The 17,001-nt window shown below is 40.6% G+C and overlaps 1 protein-coding gene across 3 annotated transcripts in view; it reads right to left on the reverse strand.

The window, feature by feature from the left end:
• Nucleotides 1-11,179: 11,179 nt before the first annotated feature.
• arhgap42a (Rho GTPase activating protein 42a) overlaps nucleotides 11,180-17,001 on the reverse strand; it is a 335,015-nt gene continuing 329,193 nt past the window's right edge. For all 3 annotated transcript variants that reach the window (XM_072578263.1, XM_072578262.1, XM_072578264.1), the window contains exon 24: nucleotides 11,180-13,118. In XM_072578263.1, the coding sequence (XP_072434364.1) occupies nucleotides 13,030-13,118 (89 nt within the window). In that variant the 3' untranslated portion in view covers nucleotides 11,180-13,029. The remainder of the gene's footprint in view (nucleotides 13,119-17,001) is intronic.

The following is a 17,001-nucleotide window of genomic DNA, read 5'->3' on the forward strand; positions in this document are numbered from 1 at the left end:
AGAAGTTGCTTGAAAAGCTCAGCAGGTCTGACAGTATCTGTGAAGACAAATCAATGTTAATGTTTCAGGTTGAGTGACCCTTCCTCAGAAGAGTCTGGGCCAGAATCGTTAACTTTGAGTTCTCTGCACAGATGCTGCAGACCTGCTGAGCTTTTCCAGCAACATCTGTTTTTGTTTCTGATTTACAGCATCTACAGTCCTTTCAGCTTTTAATTAGTCTTCCGAAATGCAAGCTTTTTAAAAAAGATATGATTGTGTTAAATAAATTATTACATGAAACAGGCTAGGACTAATTTATTATGGCAATTTCTCTTCGAGAAAATTACCACAAAAATATTGGAGTTGTACATTTTCTTGGAGATTTTGACTAATGCACACTCTCCTCTCATGAAGATGTCAACTATGGACTAAACCAAGCACTGCCTGGTACTGCTCAAAACAAATCTGAACTTCATGAGTATCAAGATGACATAACATGGGAGGGATTTATCATTATTGAGTGCAATTTTTTCCCTCATTGTAAGGGAAAATTCACATCAATAGTTGCTAGAGAGTGTTTATCCCTAACCCAAGACGAGTCAGATCCAGAAACACTTCAATGGTTGTTTTAATTGAGATCAGCTGACAGCATATCCATTAGATAGAACCTCAGACCATTCTGCCTTCTGTAGGCATTCCATAAACTGTCTTGGAAGGTTAACTTTAAACTGCGGTTACCATTTTTGACAGAAAATAGATGTTGAGATAAATGTAAGAGCAACTTGTCAATAGTCTGAATAGAAAAATGTTTTATTATCTTTCACATGCTCTTATTACATGTCATGTTATCCAATGCTAGGATCCCAGCTGTTGGTGTTACTGGGCACGTCAGATCCCACAGTGAAATCTACTGTGGTAGATTGTAAGTTATAGTTTTTTGCAGTTGGGTTATCATGGTCAGAATTTCAAAACTGAGATTGATAGATTTTAATCAGACAATGTTTAAAAAACCAAAACAAGGAGACCACGCTAAGATATAGTTCAGGATGAGGAAGTGCCAGTGTAGGACTGGGGTGGACAAGGTCAATTTTTTTTTAAGAGAGTTGATGTGGTTGTGGGTGACCAGATGAAGGTTTCCAGGATTATCAGGAGGATTACCAAGACTTAATTATGAGGCAAATAATGGTAAGGGTGCTAGTTAAGATTGGCCAATAGCTATGAGGGCTCACATTTAAAATTCATCAAATAAACTAAAAGGAGGTTATAAATAAATAGTATTCTCTGATAAAACCAATTATTGAATTGATTCTTGTAATTATTTTCATTGAAGTTGAATATTAGTTGGAAAATAAACAGAAAGAGTAAAGCAAAGGGGGACTAAGAAACAAAAAAAGATGAAACATCCTCACAGTTACAATGAACCAAGAGATCTGTTTGAGCCTTGTGACATTCTATGATTCCATAAAACTTTACGCTGCAGTTTGCTTTTTTTCGGAAGCTTTAAAACCTAAATGCCCTGAACAAGTAGAAACCAACTACTTATTTTTAAGGATCACTATACTTACACCAACACCTTCTCAAAGGCAGTAGAAATAAGCAATAAATGCTGACCCAGTCAGTGACACTCATACCTCATGAAAAATCATTATAATCCCTGTTTAGATCTGAATTTACTGAACAATCCCAGTGGATAAGATTTCCCCTTTTTATAGTTTTTCCTTTAACAATCAAATCAAAACCAATGCACGCAGGGGGTATTCACTCAGAGTTGTGGTTGTGTTCCTGAATAACCTGATGTTTAGTAAAATGACTTGAAGTGAATTGTTGTCTCCCTGTTAAATTGAGAGTTCAGTTCCTTCAGATTTTGCTTGAAATAAAGAGTATACAAGTTGAAAAACTGTACCATTTATGTACAGCACTGCATTTTGAGCTGAGAGGATTTACAAAATTAAATAGATCATTCCATATAAAACACCACTGAACAAAACGGCTTTAAAAATTTAAAACATAAGGTCGCCTGTATTTTTAAATGGTGTGGCCTCCATCTAGTGGCAAAAGTTAGTCAGTGCAGAATTTAATTTAACTCGTTCCCATGCTATGACCCAGTGTTATGTTCTCCCAATCTTCTCCCAAACTTTGATCTCCCAATCTAATTGTGCAATACCTCCCAATTCTGTACAGGCCTGGATTAAGAGATCCATTTGTGTGCTACACCAAGGACAGAGAATTGCTGATTTTAATGCCCTTGTTTCATCTGATGATTCCTCCTCATATCCTTGTAATTTATATTCGCGCTCTCGCATCTACTTGCAGTGGGGTAAGGGATCAAATGGTCTGCAGGTTGGATCCCAAGCAGCTCAAAATGGTTTCCCAAATGGCAAAGTAGTGCTCAAGGAATATTGCCAAATACCATTCTGAAACCATAACAGCTGATTGGGATGTCTCCTACAAACTCTGCAATCTACAGCCTCCATCACAAACTCACCTGCAACCGTCCCCAAAAATTGAGACAATGAAGAGCATTTCTCTAGTCACTTATCAAGGTGGAACAGTTATGAACATGAACAAATGAAAATAAAATCCATTGTTAATATGGAATCCAACAGCATATAATTTCCTATAATAAGGAACGGTAATAAAATGGGCAATCTGTAGGATTTCATTGCACCAAAGGGAGAGGTGGATGTGCCATGTGTTCCTCTGAAAGAGGAGACCATTCAGCCTATTGAGCCTATGCCAGCTCTTTGCAGGGCAATCCAGTCAGTCTGAGTTTAAGTCTTCTACTCTGTCACAGTGGTCATAGGATTTCCCACAAGGGTCCATCCGATGTGGAACTCATTCACCATCACCACTTTCATCAACCTTATGGAAAGTATAATGTGGCTTTGGAGGTGGATGGCAGTGGACAACTTATTCCCCAAAATGGAGACAGAGAGATCAAGGAAAGGAAGGGAAGTGTTGGAAATGGACAATGTGAAAGTTATAGAGGAGTGAACTCGGAAGCAAAATGAACACATATTTCAAGGTGCAGGCGAGAGCTTGAAGCAGCACTAAAACAGTTATCAATGTATCGAAAAGAGAATTGTGGGACGGGGCCAATGTAGGAGTGGAACAATGATTCAGCCAAACAGAGGAGAGTGGTGGTGGATAGGGATTGTTCAATCCACTTGGCTGAATTTGTTCTCTCACTGAACAATTTCTCGTTTAATTTATCTCACTTCTGCCAAGTCACAGGAGTAGCTGTGGGCACCCACAGGCCTGCTTCTTTATGGGGTCTGTGGAACAAATCTTGTTCCAAAGCCACTGACTCCCATAACTACATTCGCTAGAGACTTACATACCCTACATCCTGTAAGGATTCCACACCATTCACCCAGTTTCTTTGCCTACATCGTATCTGTTCAGGTGATGCCACCTTCCAAAATGGCTTGCTTCTGCCATAACTGTGATTTGAGGGCCCTCAACTGCATCTGACCTATGACCTGTGCTTCCATCCTTGCTCCTTCACATTACTCACAACAGAATGATTAGGTTCTTTGTCTTCACTTTTCCTGCCACCAGCCTCCACATTCAAAGGATCCTTCTCCAACATTTCGGACAACTCCAGCACAACACCACCACCGAACACATCTTTCCCTCACTCCCCCGATTGTATTTCACAGGGACATTCTAGTCTATTCCTTAACCTCCAACAGCACCTCAGAAAGTGCAACACCTGTCTCTTCACCTCCTTCTTTTTCACATCCAAGGACCTAAACAGTCTTTTCAGGTGAAGCAGCATTTTACCTGTACCTCCTCCAATCTTGTGTGTTGTATTCACTGCACCCAATGTGGCCTAAGCTACATTAGAACATAGAAAAGTACAGCACAGAACAACGATGTTGTCCCAAAGATTATTCTTAATCTAAAATAAAATACCCTAACCTACACACCCCTCAATTCACTGCTGTCCATGTGCATGTCTAGCGGTCACTTAAATGTCCCTAATAACTCTGCTTCGACCACCACCGCTGGCAACGCATTCCATGCTTTCACAACTCTCTGCATAAAGAACCTACCTCTGATGTCTCCTCTATACCTTCCACCTAATATCTTAAAACTATGACCCCTTGTGCCAGTCAATCCTGCCCTGAGGAAAAGTCTCTGGCTAGCAACTCTATCCATGCCTCTCAGTACCTTGTATACCTCGAGCAGGTCACCTGTCTTTCTCCTTCTCTCCAGAGAGAAAAGTCTGAGCTTAGTCAACCTTTCTTCATACAATAAGCCTTCCAGTTCAGGCAGCATCCTGGTAAACCTTCTTTGCACCCTCCCCAAAGCCTCCATATCTTTCCTATAGTAGGGAGAACAGAACTGGACACAATATTCCAAGTGTGGTCTCACAAGGGTCTTGGACAGCTGCATCAAAACTTCACGACTCTTAAACTTGATCCCCTATTAATGAAGACCAAAATACCATGTGCTTTCTTAACAGCTCTATCCACTTGGGTGGCAACTTTGAGGAATCTATGCACTTGAACACCAAGATCCCTCTGTTCCTCCAAGTGCCAAGAATCCTGCCTTTAGTCCTATATTCAGTACTAAAGTTTGATCTTCCAAAATGCATCACTTCACATTTCAGTCATAGAGATGTACAGCATGGAAACAGACCCTTCAGTCCAACACGTCCAAGCCGACCAGATATCCCAACCCAATCTACTCCCACCTGCCAGCACCCAGCCTATATCCCTCCAAACCCTTCCTATTCATATAATCATCCAAATGCCTCTTAAGTGTTGCAATTGTAGCAGCCTCCACCACTCCCTCTGGCAGGTCATTCCATACACGTACCACCCTCTGCGTGAAAAAGTTGCCCTTAGGTCTCTTTTATATCTTTCTCTGTCACCCTGAACCTATGCCCTCTAGTTCTGGACTCCCCGACCCCAGGGAAAAGACTTTGTCTATTTATCCTATCCATGCCCCTCCAAATTTTGTAAACCTCTATAAAGTCACCCCTCAGCCCCCAACGCTCCAGGGAAAACAGCCCCACAGCCTGTTCAGCATGTCCCCATAGCTCAAATCCTCCAACCCTGGCAACATCCTTGTAAATCGCTTTTGAACCCTTTCAAGTTTCACAACATCTTTCCGATAGGAAGGAGACCAGAACTACACGCAATATTCCAACAGTGGCCTAACCAATGTCCTGTACAGCCGCAACATGACCTCCCAACTCCTATACTCAATACTCTGACCAATAAAGGAAAGCATACTAAACGCCTTCTTCACTATCCTGCGACTACAGTTTCAAGGAGTTATGAACCTGCACTCCAAGGCCTCTTTGTTCAGCAACACTCCCTAGGACCTTACCATTAAGTGTATAAGTCCTGCTAAGATTTGCTTTCCCAAAATGCAGCACCTCGCATTTATCTGAATTAAACTCCATCTGCCACTTCTCGGCCCAACTGGCCCATCTGATCAAGATCCTGTTGTAATCTAAGGTAACCTTCTCCACTGTCCACTGCACCTCCAATTTTGGTGTCATCTGCAAACTTACTAACTAAGGATAACTCCATCTGCTATTTCTCAGCCCAGGTCTACATCCTTCTATGTTGTGCTGCAGCCTGCAATAGCCCTCGATACTATCGACGGCACCTTCAACATTTGTGTCATCGGCAAATTTACTAACCTATCCTTCAACCTCCTCATCTAAGTCATTTAGAAAAAACTACAAAGAGTAGAGGCCCAAGAACAGAGCCCTGTGGGACACCACTCACCACTGACATCCAGGCAGAACACTTTCCATTTACAACCGCTTTCTCCCAATCTTCTCCCAAACTTTGAACCACTCTCTGCCTTCTGTCAGCCAATCATTTTTGAATCCAGACAGCCAAATCTACCTGTATCCCATACTTCCTGACTTTATGAATGAGCCTACCATGGGGAACCTCATCAAATGCCTTGCTGAAGTCCATATACACCACATCCACTGTTCGACCTTTGTCGACCTGTCTGGTCACCTCCTCAAAGAACTCACTAAGATTTGTAAGGAATGACCTGCCCCTCACAAAGCCATACTGACTGCCTTTAATCACGCTATGCTTTTCCAAATAGTCATAAATCCTATCCCTCAGAATTCTTTCCAAAACTTTGCTGACCACAGACGTATGTCTGGTCTGTAATTACCAGGGATTTCCCTATTCCCCTGCTTGAAAAGAGGAACAACATTCACTTTCTTTCAATCCTCCGTGGAGAGTGATGAAGCAAAGATCTTCACCATCAGCTTAGCAACCTCCTTTCTCACTTCCCGGAACAACCTAGGATAAATCTGGTCTGGCCTTAGGGACTTATCAATCTTAATGTTTGCCAAACTTCACAGCACTGGAGAAACCAAATGCAAACTGGGTGACCACTTTACAGAATATCTCTGGTCTGTGCGCAACTGTGACCCTGACCTTCCTGCAGCCAGTCATTTTAACACAGCATCCTGCTCGTGTGCCCACATGTCTGTCCTCAGCATGCTGCAATGCTCCAGTGAATTACAGCACAAACTGGAAGAACAACTTTACATCTTCAGAGCAGGCACGTTACAGAGTTCTGGATTTAATATTGAGTTCAATGCCTTCAAATTGTGAACCGACTCCCATTCCTTCCCTTTTGTTACCTTTTCTTGTTACATTCCCTGTCACCCTCTGTCCTCTCCCTCTACCCCCCTGGGGCTGTCTGTTGTTTCCAGTCTGGCAGTTAGACACACTTCTTACTCTGAACTATCAACATCCTCGCTCTCCCAGCAGTCTACCCTTTCCCAACTATTGTATAACTACTGCCCTTCCATACTTCAGTTCTGATGAAGAGTCATCTGGACTCGAAACGTTAGGTTGGTCTCTCCCCATGGATGCTGCCGGACCCCTGTTATACTCTTGCAAAAACAGAGCTTGTGTCTGTCCCATAATAATCTTTTTTGAATCAATCAATTATATGGCTTGGTAATAGAGATTCAAGAATAATAACCCTGCATAGTTGAACAGTAAAAAGAATTGTACATATGTTTTTGTTGAAGTCCATCACACGATTTCTATTCCATAAACTTCATATGAAGTTACTTACCCAAATTGTTATTCTGTCTTGTTTGGCTACAGTTTGAACTCAGATCAGAAAAATGGGAGAAATGCTAATTTTTCAGATGATTTCTTTTGGGCCTTTGTTGGGATAAGTTGCAGTAGCCTTATTCAAATTTATTTTGGATAGATCCACAAAATATAAGTCTAGTCTTTATGTGGCTCGGTGGTCACTGTGGACCTAAAAATATGGTACCCGGAACCAGATTTCAGGATTTTTAGTTCCCCCAGTATTTCTTAAAGGATGCAAAATGGCAGTGATTATGAGCCCATTACCTGCACTCCTGACCTGGCTGGATACATTGAGGGATAAGCATCTCCTAATCCTCTGCAATTTTACTGGAATCAGCCAGGCTCTTCAAGGAATCGTACATCACAGCCCCTCAGAGATATCTTGAGCCATCATCTGGATGAAGGTACCTTTGAAAGGTAAGTTGAAAAGGTTTTATCCATTTCCCCTTGCCATCCTTTGCTCTTCTTCCCATTTCACATTGTCCCTCAAATCCTGGATCCCAAACTATACCCTTCTACTGATGCACTATAGCCTTTAACCTACCGCCCATGTTGTCTCATAACCTGATAACTGCCTATGGCAATTCAATGCTATTCACTCATTATATACTCTATTAAGGGGCTCATTAATTAATTATTGCCATGTGTGAAAACGCTTTAAAGCATTCATTAGTACTTTCTGAAAAAATAACTTTTAACTATACAAGTGTCAGTCACAAATGAATAATTTTTTTTATTGATTCAAAGGATGCAGACATTGTTAAATGAGCATTCATTGTCCAAAACTAATTGTGCAGAGGGCAGTTAAGAGTAAAACACATTGTTTGAGTTTGGAGTAACAGGTAGGCCAGACGAAGTCAGGATCCCAGATTCTTTCCATAAAGGATATTGGTAAACCATATGGACTGTTACAGCAATCTCCATTGGTTATATTGTCACCACTGACTTACTTTTAATTTCAGATTTTTATTAATTCAAATGTCAGCATTTGTGGATGAAACCTATATCCCCATAACATTAGCGTTTTGGATTATGAATGCCACAGCCTCCCAATGCATTATAAAACTTGGCTGAGAACATGAACAATGAGTAGTTTGTCGGAAACATTGCTTGATTTACAGTGCTATCTGAAATCGAATTCACAATTGCTCAGTGTTTACTTACATAAGCAAAAGTAGTGTTGAGTGCTTGCCATTTCTATTATTAATACTTACTTCAAAGGCCTGGTGAACCCTTATTTATAGGGGTTTCACAAAAGCATTTTTGTTTTCAGAAATCTATGGGAGACAGTTTTAAAAAAAAATTATTTTTCTCACAGTTTTGTTACTATAAGGTCAGATGGTTTTGTATAGAGCATATACTGAGTTAATGAGCATGTATGTGCTATATTTTGACAGAGGGTGTAAGGTGCAATGCAAGTTGGTAGAAAAATGTAAGTTGGCTTGGAGTACAAGAAACCATGCAGTGTGGGTAAAGGGTCTTTGATTGGCATGATGGACAGATTTAGAAGCATTGGTTTAAATGGAAGGTCTGAGGGACCATGAGGATCGGTTCGGGAGAATATGTTGGCATGGAGTGTGAGGAGTTGAGATGTGGGGGCTAGACAACTTGTTTTCTGTTTTATTTCCTTTATGACAATGCTGAAGTGGGTCTTTTAACAGCCCTCTTCATTCCCAGTGGCCTCTGGGAATGCATCTAAATTCTTTCCAGAGGCAAACAGAGCGAAGGGCTTTTGCCCGAAATGTCGATTTCAGAGCTCCTTGAATGCTGCCTGAACTGCTGTGCTCTTCCAGCACCACTAATCCAGAATCTGGTTTCCAGCATCTGCAATCAATGTTTTTACCTCGTTGATTTTAACCCTACTGCGAATCCTCTTGCAAGGATGCTTGCCTTGAAGAATTTTCCTCCTCTCTCTACAAGAATCTCAGGGAGTCCCTCTCCCACTGCAACTCCCAGGTCACTTCCTCTGTCCTGAAGCTCTTCAACCATGTCGTGCCTCATTTCCCCTTCCCCCACCTCACCCTAGTTCCAAACTTCCAGCTCATCATTGTCCCCATGACTTGTCCGGACTTGTCCTACCTGCCTATCACCTTTTCCACCTATCCACTCCACCCTCTCCTCCCTGACCTATCACCTTCATCCCCTCTCCCACTCAGCCATTGTACTCTATGCTATTTTCTCCCCACCCCCATCCTCCTCTAGCTTATCTCTCCATGCTTCGGGCTCACTGCCTTTATTCCTGATGAAGGGCTTTTGCCCAAAACGTCAATTTCAAAGGTCCTTGGATGCTGCCTGAACTGCTGTGCTCTTCCAGCACCACTAATCCAGAAGCTGTAGGTTCTTGTCTTCGGATCTTCCTGTGTCTTCTTTTCTCCTTGTTAGAATTTTTTGTGTTACAAGTTACTGATTGAAAAGGGACTTTTAAGAGAGATATTTTTTCAAGTAGTCTCTTACATGCCAGGACATGGCAGATCTCCTCCCAACTGTACAATTTTCCCTGGTCATATACTCCAGAGCATCAGATTGTGCCATTGGCTTTTAAGATTGTCAATATTCTCAATTCAATCTTGATTGGAATTTGATATGTTTCAGATATAATTTAAACTAATTGGCCAAATTCACATTTGTTTTTGTCTCCAGGCAACAAACTACTTGAGTTGTTCAACTCAGTGTTACATACATTGTTGCCTTAATGAGAATACTTAGTGCTGTTTGGTAGTTCTGCTGCTTTTAAGTCTCTTAAAGGAACACCCACATCTTCATAACACATGCAACTCTCTTCTGAACACCTAATTCAGCATGCACAATGCCTCCAGAGCACTGCTCTAGTGGTTGGCAGTGATCAAACACTCACTAGTACTGGGATCTTCCAGTGCTCATGCTGCGGGTGCCAGTTTTAAAACCTGAGCCATGCACCATATCAAACAATTCCAGCCTGGTCTGAAGTATCAACCCAGGTCAGGAGGAACATGCAGGAAAGCTGCAAGAGGTTAATGACCTTCTGTTCTCTGCCAGGCTAAGTCCTACACCTTGACTGTTCATTGCTACCAAACATGAAAAGCTGATGACAAGGCATAGATGTTGTGAGCAACCAAGTAAGTACAAAGTGAATGACTGCGAAGAATGAAAGCAGCGAGCTCTGAGAGATATGCATTTCCAGTACATGAGATAGGTAATCTCCTTGCGATCAGAGTGGCAGCAACATTGTAATGCAAGGTCTTGGTGAGCTCTGAAGGTGCAGTGTTAAAGTACTGAACTGCATTAAAAGTGAGTCCCAATTGTGCTCCAATGACACTGGTGTTTGGCTGATGTGAACCCTGTGGAAGGAGAGTGCAGAGAATGCTGCCTGTGGAGTGTATTCTGAGGTGTTGGGAAATGCTGACCAGGATAGAAACTGGAGAAGATGCTTTTGGGCTGGAGTTGTCAGTTATCTGCTCAAACATTCATATTGAGAACTGTTACCAACTAGTTTCTCTGCACTGCCTGGGAAACTAGCAAACCGCATATGAGTAAGGTGACATTGGGTAATAAAAATGTGAATATGTGTAAATGGGCCTCTCACTGCTCATTAGTAAGATCCTTGTCTTCTATTAAGACTTTAAAGTGGAAATTCTGACTTTTCTTTCCTCACATCGAGAATCTCATTTTTCTGTTTTCACCATATTTTGCCAACTGACCTGTCAATGTCCATGTCATTCAAGGGCTGGAAAGATTCTGCCCATTGTTTCTTTGAAGTTAATTTCATAATCTACTCTTTGATTTTGTGCTACGTATAATACAAAATTTCAGCATCACATAATTTAGTGACATTAAATTACACCAACTGCTACCAAAATGTTAATCTCCTCAGATTTTAAATCAAAGTGCCTAGAATGAGAGATTGAGTGAGCAAAATTTCCAGGCTCTACACTTTTCACTTTTATTGAGATATAAATTACATCACTGCAGAGTCTTGTCTGATCAGAAAATAGTCTTCTAAGTTGAAAATGGCATTTTAAATCAATTGCACCTTTAATAAATCATATAATTAAAGTAAAAAATATCACTATTTGTGAAGGGTAAAATCTGCCAATCCAACACACAACCCCACATCAATGTAGCTAAATATAATTTATTATGCTTCCACACAAAACATCTTTTGACCTACACTGTGACCACTATAGTAATTAATGTGCATTTTTCCATGTAGTGTCAGCATTCACATTATTCCACAAAATACAAACTGGCCCAAAATCATTTGGCTGTAAATTTCTACTCATTCTATCATTCTTTAGTCTTCAAATATGTCTATTTTTAATATATTGTACCACAAATATAAGTCCTTTAAAAATAATAGTAACATTGTGCAGACTATATACTAAGTCCTTGGTACAATCAGGGAACTTTATGAAAAGAATTTTGAATGAACAGAAAACATTCAGTTGAACCCATTTAGCATTTTGCGACAGATATTAATAATTAAATACATTGAAACCAACTAAACTATTTGACATTATATAGTTTCAATTATCAATGTAACCACTGTATGATATATACTTAATGAAAAAAATTAATATTTAAAAAAGATGCCAATACACCAGCGTACTGGGAAAAAATAAAATTAGAGTAAAAAGTGCAGTTTGTCCTCAAGGCTTGCACAATTCTCTCGCTCTCTCTCTGCCTGTTTTTCATAAAGCTTGGCAGATTTTTTCTTGCAAAACAAAAGCTAAAATCTTGTTGATACAATTATTTGCCCCAAAAACATTATATTTCAAATTTATGTTGCAGAAATAAAATATTTTTTGATTTGTAGCAGAATAATCAATAGTCATATACATATAACAATTACATAAATATGTCAACATTACTTTGATACAAGAGAAATTAAAATTGTGTGATAAGTACTGCTTCATTTTCTTATATGCAACAATTAGATTATAATGAATACTTGATTGTTGGAAGATTGGATATGCTCAGAGAAGGTTAGAGGTATATGCAGATAATTTGAGATCAACACTACACTGAAAACTTGTAAAAAATCACTCTCTCAAAACTTTGGTGTCAATGGATTCATTAGTTCTTATGCACTTTAGCATCATAATTAGTTTGTTAACCAAAGTATATTAAATTTACAATTCATATTTACTGCAGGAATGCAACAATAATTTAGATGTTTATATATGTTTACTTGCACATTTTGAAATAGATACCTACAACAAAACACTCTACAATAAAGCAAGTGAAAATATACTTGGATATTTGAGTGCTTTGAGTTTTAGTGACAGTTAACTAAAAATGATCACCAGCCATTCTAAGAAGTCAAGGAAAGTTAAAAGTCGACAAAATTCAGTTTACAATGTAATCAATTAAATTATTTGATTGCAAAAAAAAAAGGGAGATTTAGTTTGGAAAAGCAACAGAGTTTCTGCCTGAAAGAAAAACAGTCCAGCTCGGTTCAAATTACAGATGTAAAAATGCAGAGTTTGTGCAGCTGTGATAATGTGACAGCCTTTCTCCATCCAATGTGACAATTTTCAGGGAAATAAACATAAATCAATGGAATAAACCCTCCATTGGTCATACTGTTATGATAAAACCCATATCCAGTATTTGGGACTTAATACAGGGAGTCTTGAAATACTTATGCCATAGCCTTTTAAAACATATATGCACATCTATATACACTTAACTTCAATCAATCGTCTTTTCCATTTTCAACACTGCAAAATCAATTGTTTCAATAACTACGGATAATAAGGTATTTATTTAATTAAAATGAACAGATATTGATGCAGACTACAATCCTGTACTCCATACCATAAAAAGGCATATATTCTGCAGATATAGATACTCCACCACTTCTGACTGTCTGACATCTGTTTAGGTGTGTTGGAATATAGTATTCTTAGTTTGTAACATTTTGTTCACCATGGATACCATGGAGATGTTCTAGTCTTGCTAGCAGTTATCAAAGAAAGACAACATAATTTGCAGGGATCAGTCCTGTTTTCCCTTCATATGTTCCTTGTAGCCAACCTGGTTCCACTGATGCATGTACTAAAACAAACAGAATGAGACTGATTACTGCATTTTAACTTTAAATCTTTATTGCTATTAAATCCACAATGTGCAGAAAATAATTTAAGCATTTTCCAAAAAAGTATGTATAAACTAATAGCTGGAGTTTTAAAATTGTTTTTAAATTGTACAAGTTGCAGGCATTACTAGCTAGACCAGCACTTGTGGTCTTGAACCACTGCAGTCTACGTGATGTAAGTGAATTTGTAGTCCTGTCAGGAAGTTAGTTCCAGAATTTGGATCCAGTGACAGAGGAGGAACAGCGATATTTTGCCATGTCAGGATAGTGTGTGGCTAGGAGGAGTACTTGTAATTGGCGTGATGGGTGTTACATGTTCTGCGATTACATGGGAAAGTGCTGTGGTGGTGTGAGGAGGGATTGGGACTGGACCAGAGTGTTCCAGAGAGAATGGTGCCTGTGGAGGCTGACAAGAGAGGGAAGAGGAACATATGCATGGTGGTGGTACCCTGCTGGACGTGGTGGAAATGTTGGACAATGGCCCTTTGGCTGTGGATGATGATGTGATGTAAAGGAAGGACCAGTGGAACCCTATTGATGTTGTGGGAGGGAAGAGAGGGGCTGAGGGCAGAAGTGCAGGAGATGTGTCAGACACGGCTGAGGGCTCTGTCAACTACAGTGCTGGGGAATCCTCAGTTGAGGAAAAAGGTTGACTTTCCAGCAGAAGCTGGAATCATTTGAACAGAAGCAACAAAGACAGAGAAACAAGGGGAATGGAATGGTGTCTTTACAGGAAGTGGGGTCTGATGAAGCATAGTCTTCAGGTAATTATGGGAGTCAGTAGGTTTGTAGTGTATTTTCCAGATAACTAACCCAGTGTCATTAAAAAAGTTACTGTCTCCTAGTCTCATTTTCTTCACAGTTTCTGGGTCAAAATGTTGGGCCTTCCGAGGGAACCAGACTCAGTGTATCTACATTATACTTACAGCAACCAGTTGAAGAAAATGGCTTGTCACCACCTCACCAATTACAATTCGGTTGGGGAATAAATGTTGGCCTAGCAAGTGACGTTAATATTTGAAGAATGAACAAAATTGTCTAACCATATAGGCAAATACTTTATTTAATCTGCTCACAATTCTCTATATTACAGTGTTACATTTGTACTTTTTTCAATCTAAGTGGGCACATTTACAAATAGAGGGTACTTTGTAAGCACATAGCTGAAGTATCAATAATTTCTTCATCAACTTCCTCTAAAGCCATCAGGCATTGGAAATTTTTCACCAGTCTTTCATCAATTCCTGATGAAGGGCTTTTGCCTGAAACATCAATTTTCCTGCTCCTTGGACGCTGCCTGACCTGCTGTGCTTTTCCAGTACCACTCTAATTTTGATAAGGACATTACTGCAGATGGTTCTCAGGTTAGTTTTTTTTTAAATCTATAGGTTCACTACATCCTGTCACTGCCCCATCTGCAACTGACCTCCTCTCAGACATGTGGCTCTGATTCACACCCCTCTGCCAAACTAGTTTAAACCCTCCCAAATCACACGAGCAAATCTCCCACCCAGGACATTTGTGCCCCTCCAGTTCAGGTGCAACCCGTCGTTCACGTACAGGTCCCACCTTCCCCAGTAGGTATCCCGATGGTCTAGGTATCTGAAGCCCTCCCTCCTGCACCAGCCTCACAGCCACATCTTAAGCTGCATTCACTGACTGTTCCTCACCTCACTATCTCGTGGCACCGGTAACAAACCCAGGGTCATTACTGTACTCATCCTGCTCTTCAGCTTCCAACCTAACTCTCTGCAGTCACTTTTTAGATCCTCAATCCCTTTCCTGGCTATATCATTAGTGCCAATCTGTACCACAATTTCTGGCTGCTCACCCTCCCCCTTCAGATTCCTGTAAACTCGATCGGCGACATCCCACCCACTTAAAAACTTCCCGGCAGTCCTTCGCTCCTCCCTCACACCTCTCGGCAAAATTCTGGGTGGCAATCAGGGACTAGTGGTGTGCCCTTAGGGGCTGCAATTAGTCACAATTTACATTGAAGATTTAGAACTGGGGACCATGTAGTGTATCAAAGTTTACAGATGTCACTAAGATGAGTGGTAGAGCAAAGTGTGCAGAGGACTGTGAAACTTTGCAAAGGGACATAGATAGTTTAAGTGAGTGGGCAAAGGTATTGCAGATGGAGTATAATGTTGATGTGAAGTCATCCATTTCAGTAGGAATAACAGTAAAAGGGATTATTACTTGAATGGTAAAAGGTTGCAGCAAGCTGCTGTGCAGAGGGACCTGGGTGTCCTTGTGCATGAATCACAGAAGGTTGGTCTGCAGATACAACAGGTAATTAAGAAGGCAAATGCAATTTTGTCCTTCATTGCTAAAGGGATTGAGTTTAAAAGCAGAGAGGCTATGTTGCAGCTGGTGAGGGTGCTGGTCAGGCCACACCTGAAGTACTGCATGCAATTTTGGTCTCCTTACTTGGGAAGGGATGTACTGGCACTGGAGGGGGTGCAGAGGAGGTTCACTAGGTTGATTCTGGAGTTGAGGGGGTTGGCTTATGAGGACAGACTGAGTAGAGTGGGATTATATTCATTGAAATTCAGAAGAATGAGGGGGGATCTTGTAGAAACATGTAAAATTATGAAGGGAGTAGATAAGATAGAAGTAGAGAGGATGCTTCCACTGGCGAGTGAAACTAGGACAAGAGGGCATAGCCTCAAGATTAGAGGGATCAGATTTAGGACTGAACTGAGAAGGAACATCTTCACCCAGAGGGTTGTAAATCTGTGGAATTCCCTGCCCAGTGAAATATTTGATGTTACTTCAGTAAACGTTTTTAAAGATAAGATAGATTTTTTTTTATACAATAAAGGAATTAAGGGATACGATGAGTGGGTGGGTAAGTGGAGCTAAGTCAACGATCAGCCATGATCTTATTGAATGGCGGTGCAGGCTCGAAGGGCCAGATGGCCTACTCCTGCTCCTCATTCTGTGTTTTAATACATTTAGAAAAAATGTGTTCTCAGTTATTCTTTCACAGGACGTGGCTACTACTGTCTAAGTCAGCAATTCATTCTTAGAATCATGGAATCCCTACTGTGTGGAAACAGGCCCTTCGGCCCAACAGGTCCACACTGAAGAGCAACCCCCAAGACCCATTCCCCTACCCTAATTAACCCTTTAACCCCTGACTAATGCCCCTAACCTAGACATCCCTGAACACTATGGACTATTTAGCATGGCCAATTCACCCAACCTGCACATCTTTGGGTTGTGGGAGGAAACCAAAGCGCCCGGAGGAAACCCATGCAGACACACAGAGAATGTGCAAACTCTGCAGTCTGCACCGTCTGTTCATCTCTAGTTGCCCTAAAGAAGGTTGTGGTGAACCAGTTTCTTGAACAAGTGTAGGAGCCATTGGGAAGTAGTGACCATAATACAATAAGCTTCAATGTGCAATTTGAGAGGGAGAGGGTACAATCGGAAGTGACAATATTTCAGTTGAATAAAGGGAACTATGGAGCTTTATGAGGGAGTAGCTGGCCAAAGTTCAATGGTGCAATACCTTAGCAGGGATGACAGTGGAGGAACAATGGCGGATATTTCTGTGTATAATGGAGAAGTTGCAGGATCAGTTCATTCCAAACAGGAAGAAAGATCCTAGGAGGAGGCATGGGTGGCCGTGGCTGATGAGGGAAGTTAAGAAACATATAAAGTTAAAAGCGAAAAAGTATAACACAGCAAAGATAAGTGGGAAAACGGAGGACTGGGAAGCTTTTAAAGAACAACAGAGGATTACTAAGAAGGAAATACACAGAGAAAAAAAATGAGGTACGAAAGTAAACTGGCCAATAATATAAAGGAGGATAGTAAAAGCTTTTTTAGGTA

The sequence above is a fragment of the Chiloscyllium punctatum genome, chromosome 9 (assembly GCF_047496795.1).
Source record: "Chiloscyllium punctatum isolate Juve2018m chromosome 9, sChiPun1.3, whole genome shotgun sequence".
Lineage (NCBI taxonomy): Eukaryota > Metazoa > Chordata > Chondrichthyes > Orectolobiformes > Hemiscylliidae > Chiloscyllium > Chiloscyllium punctatum.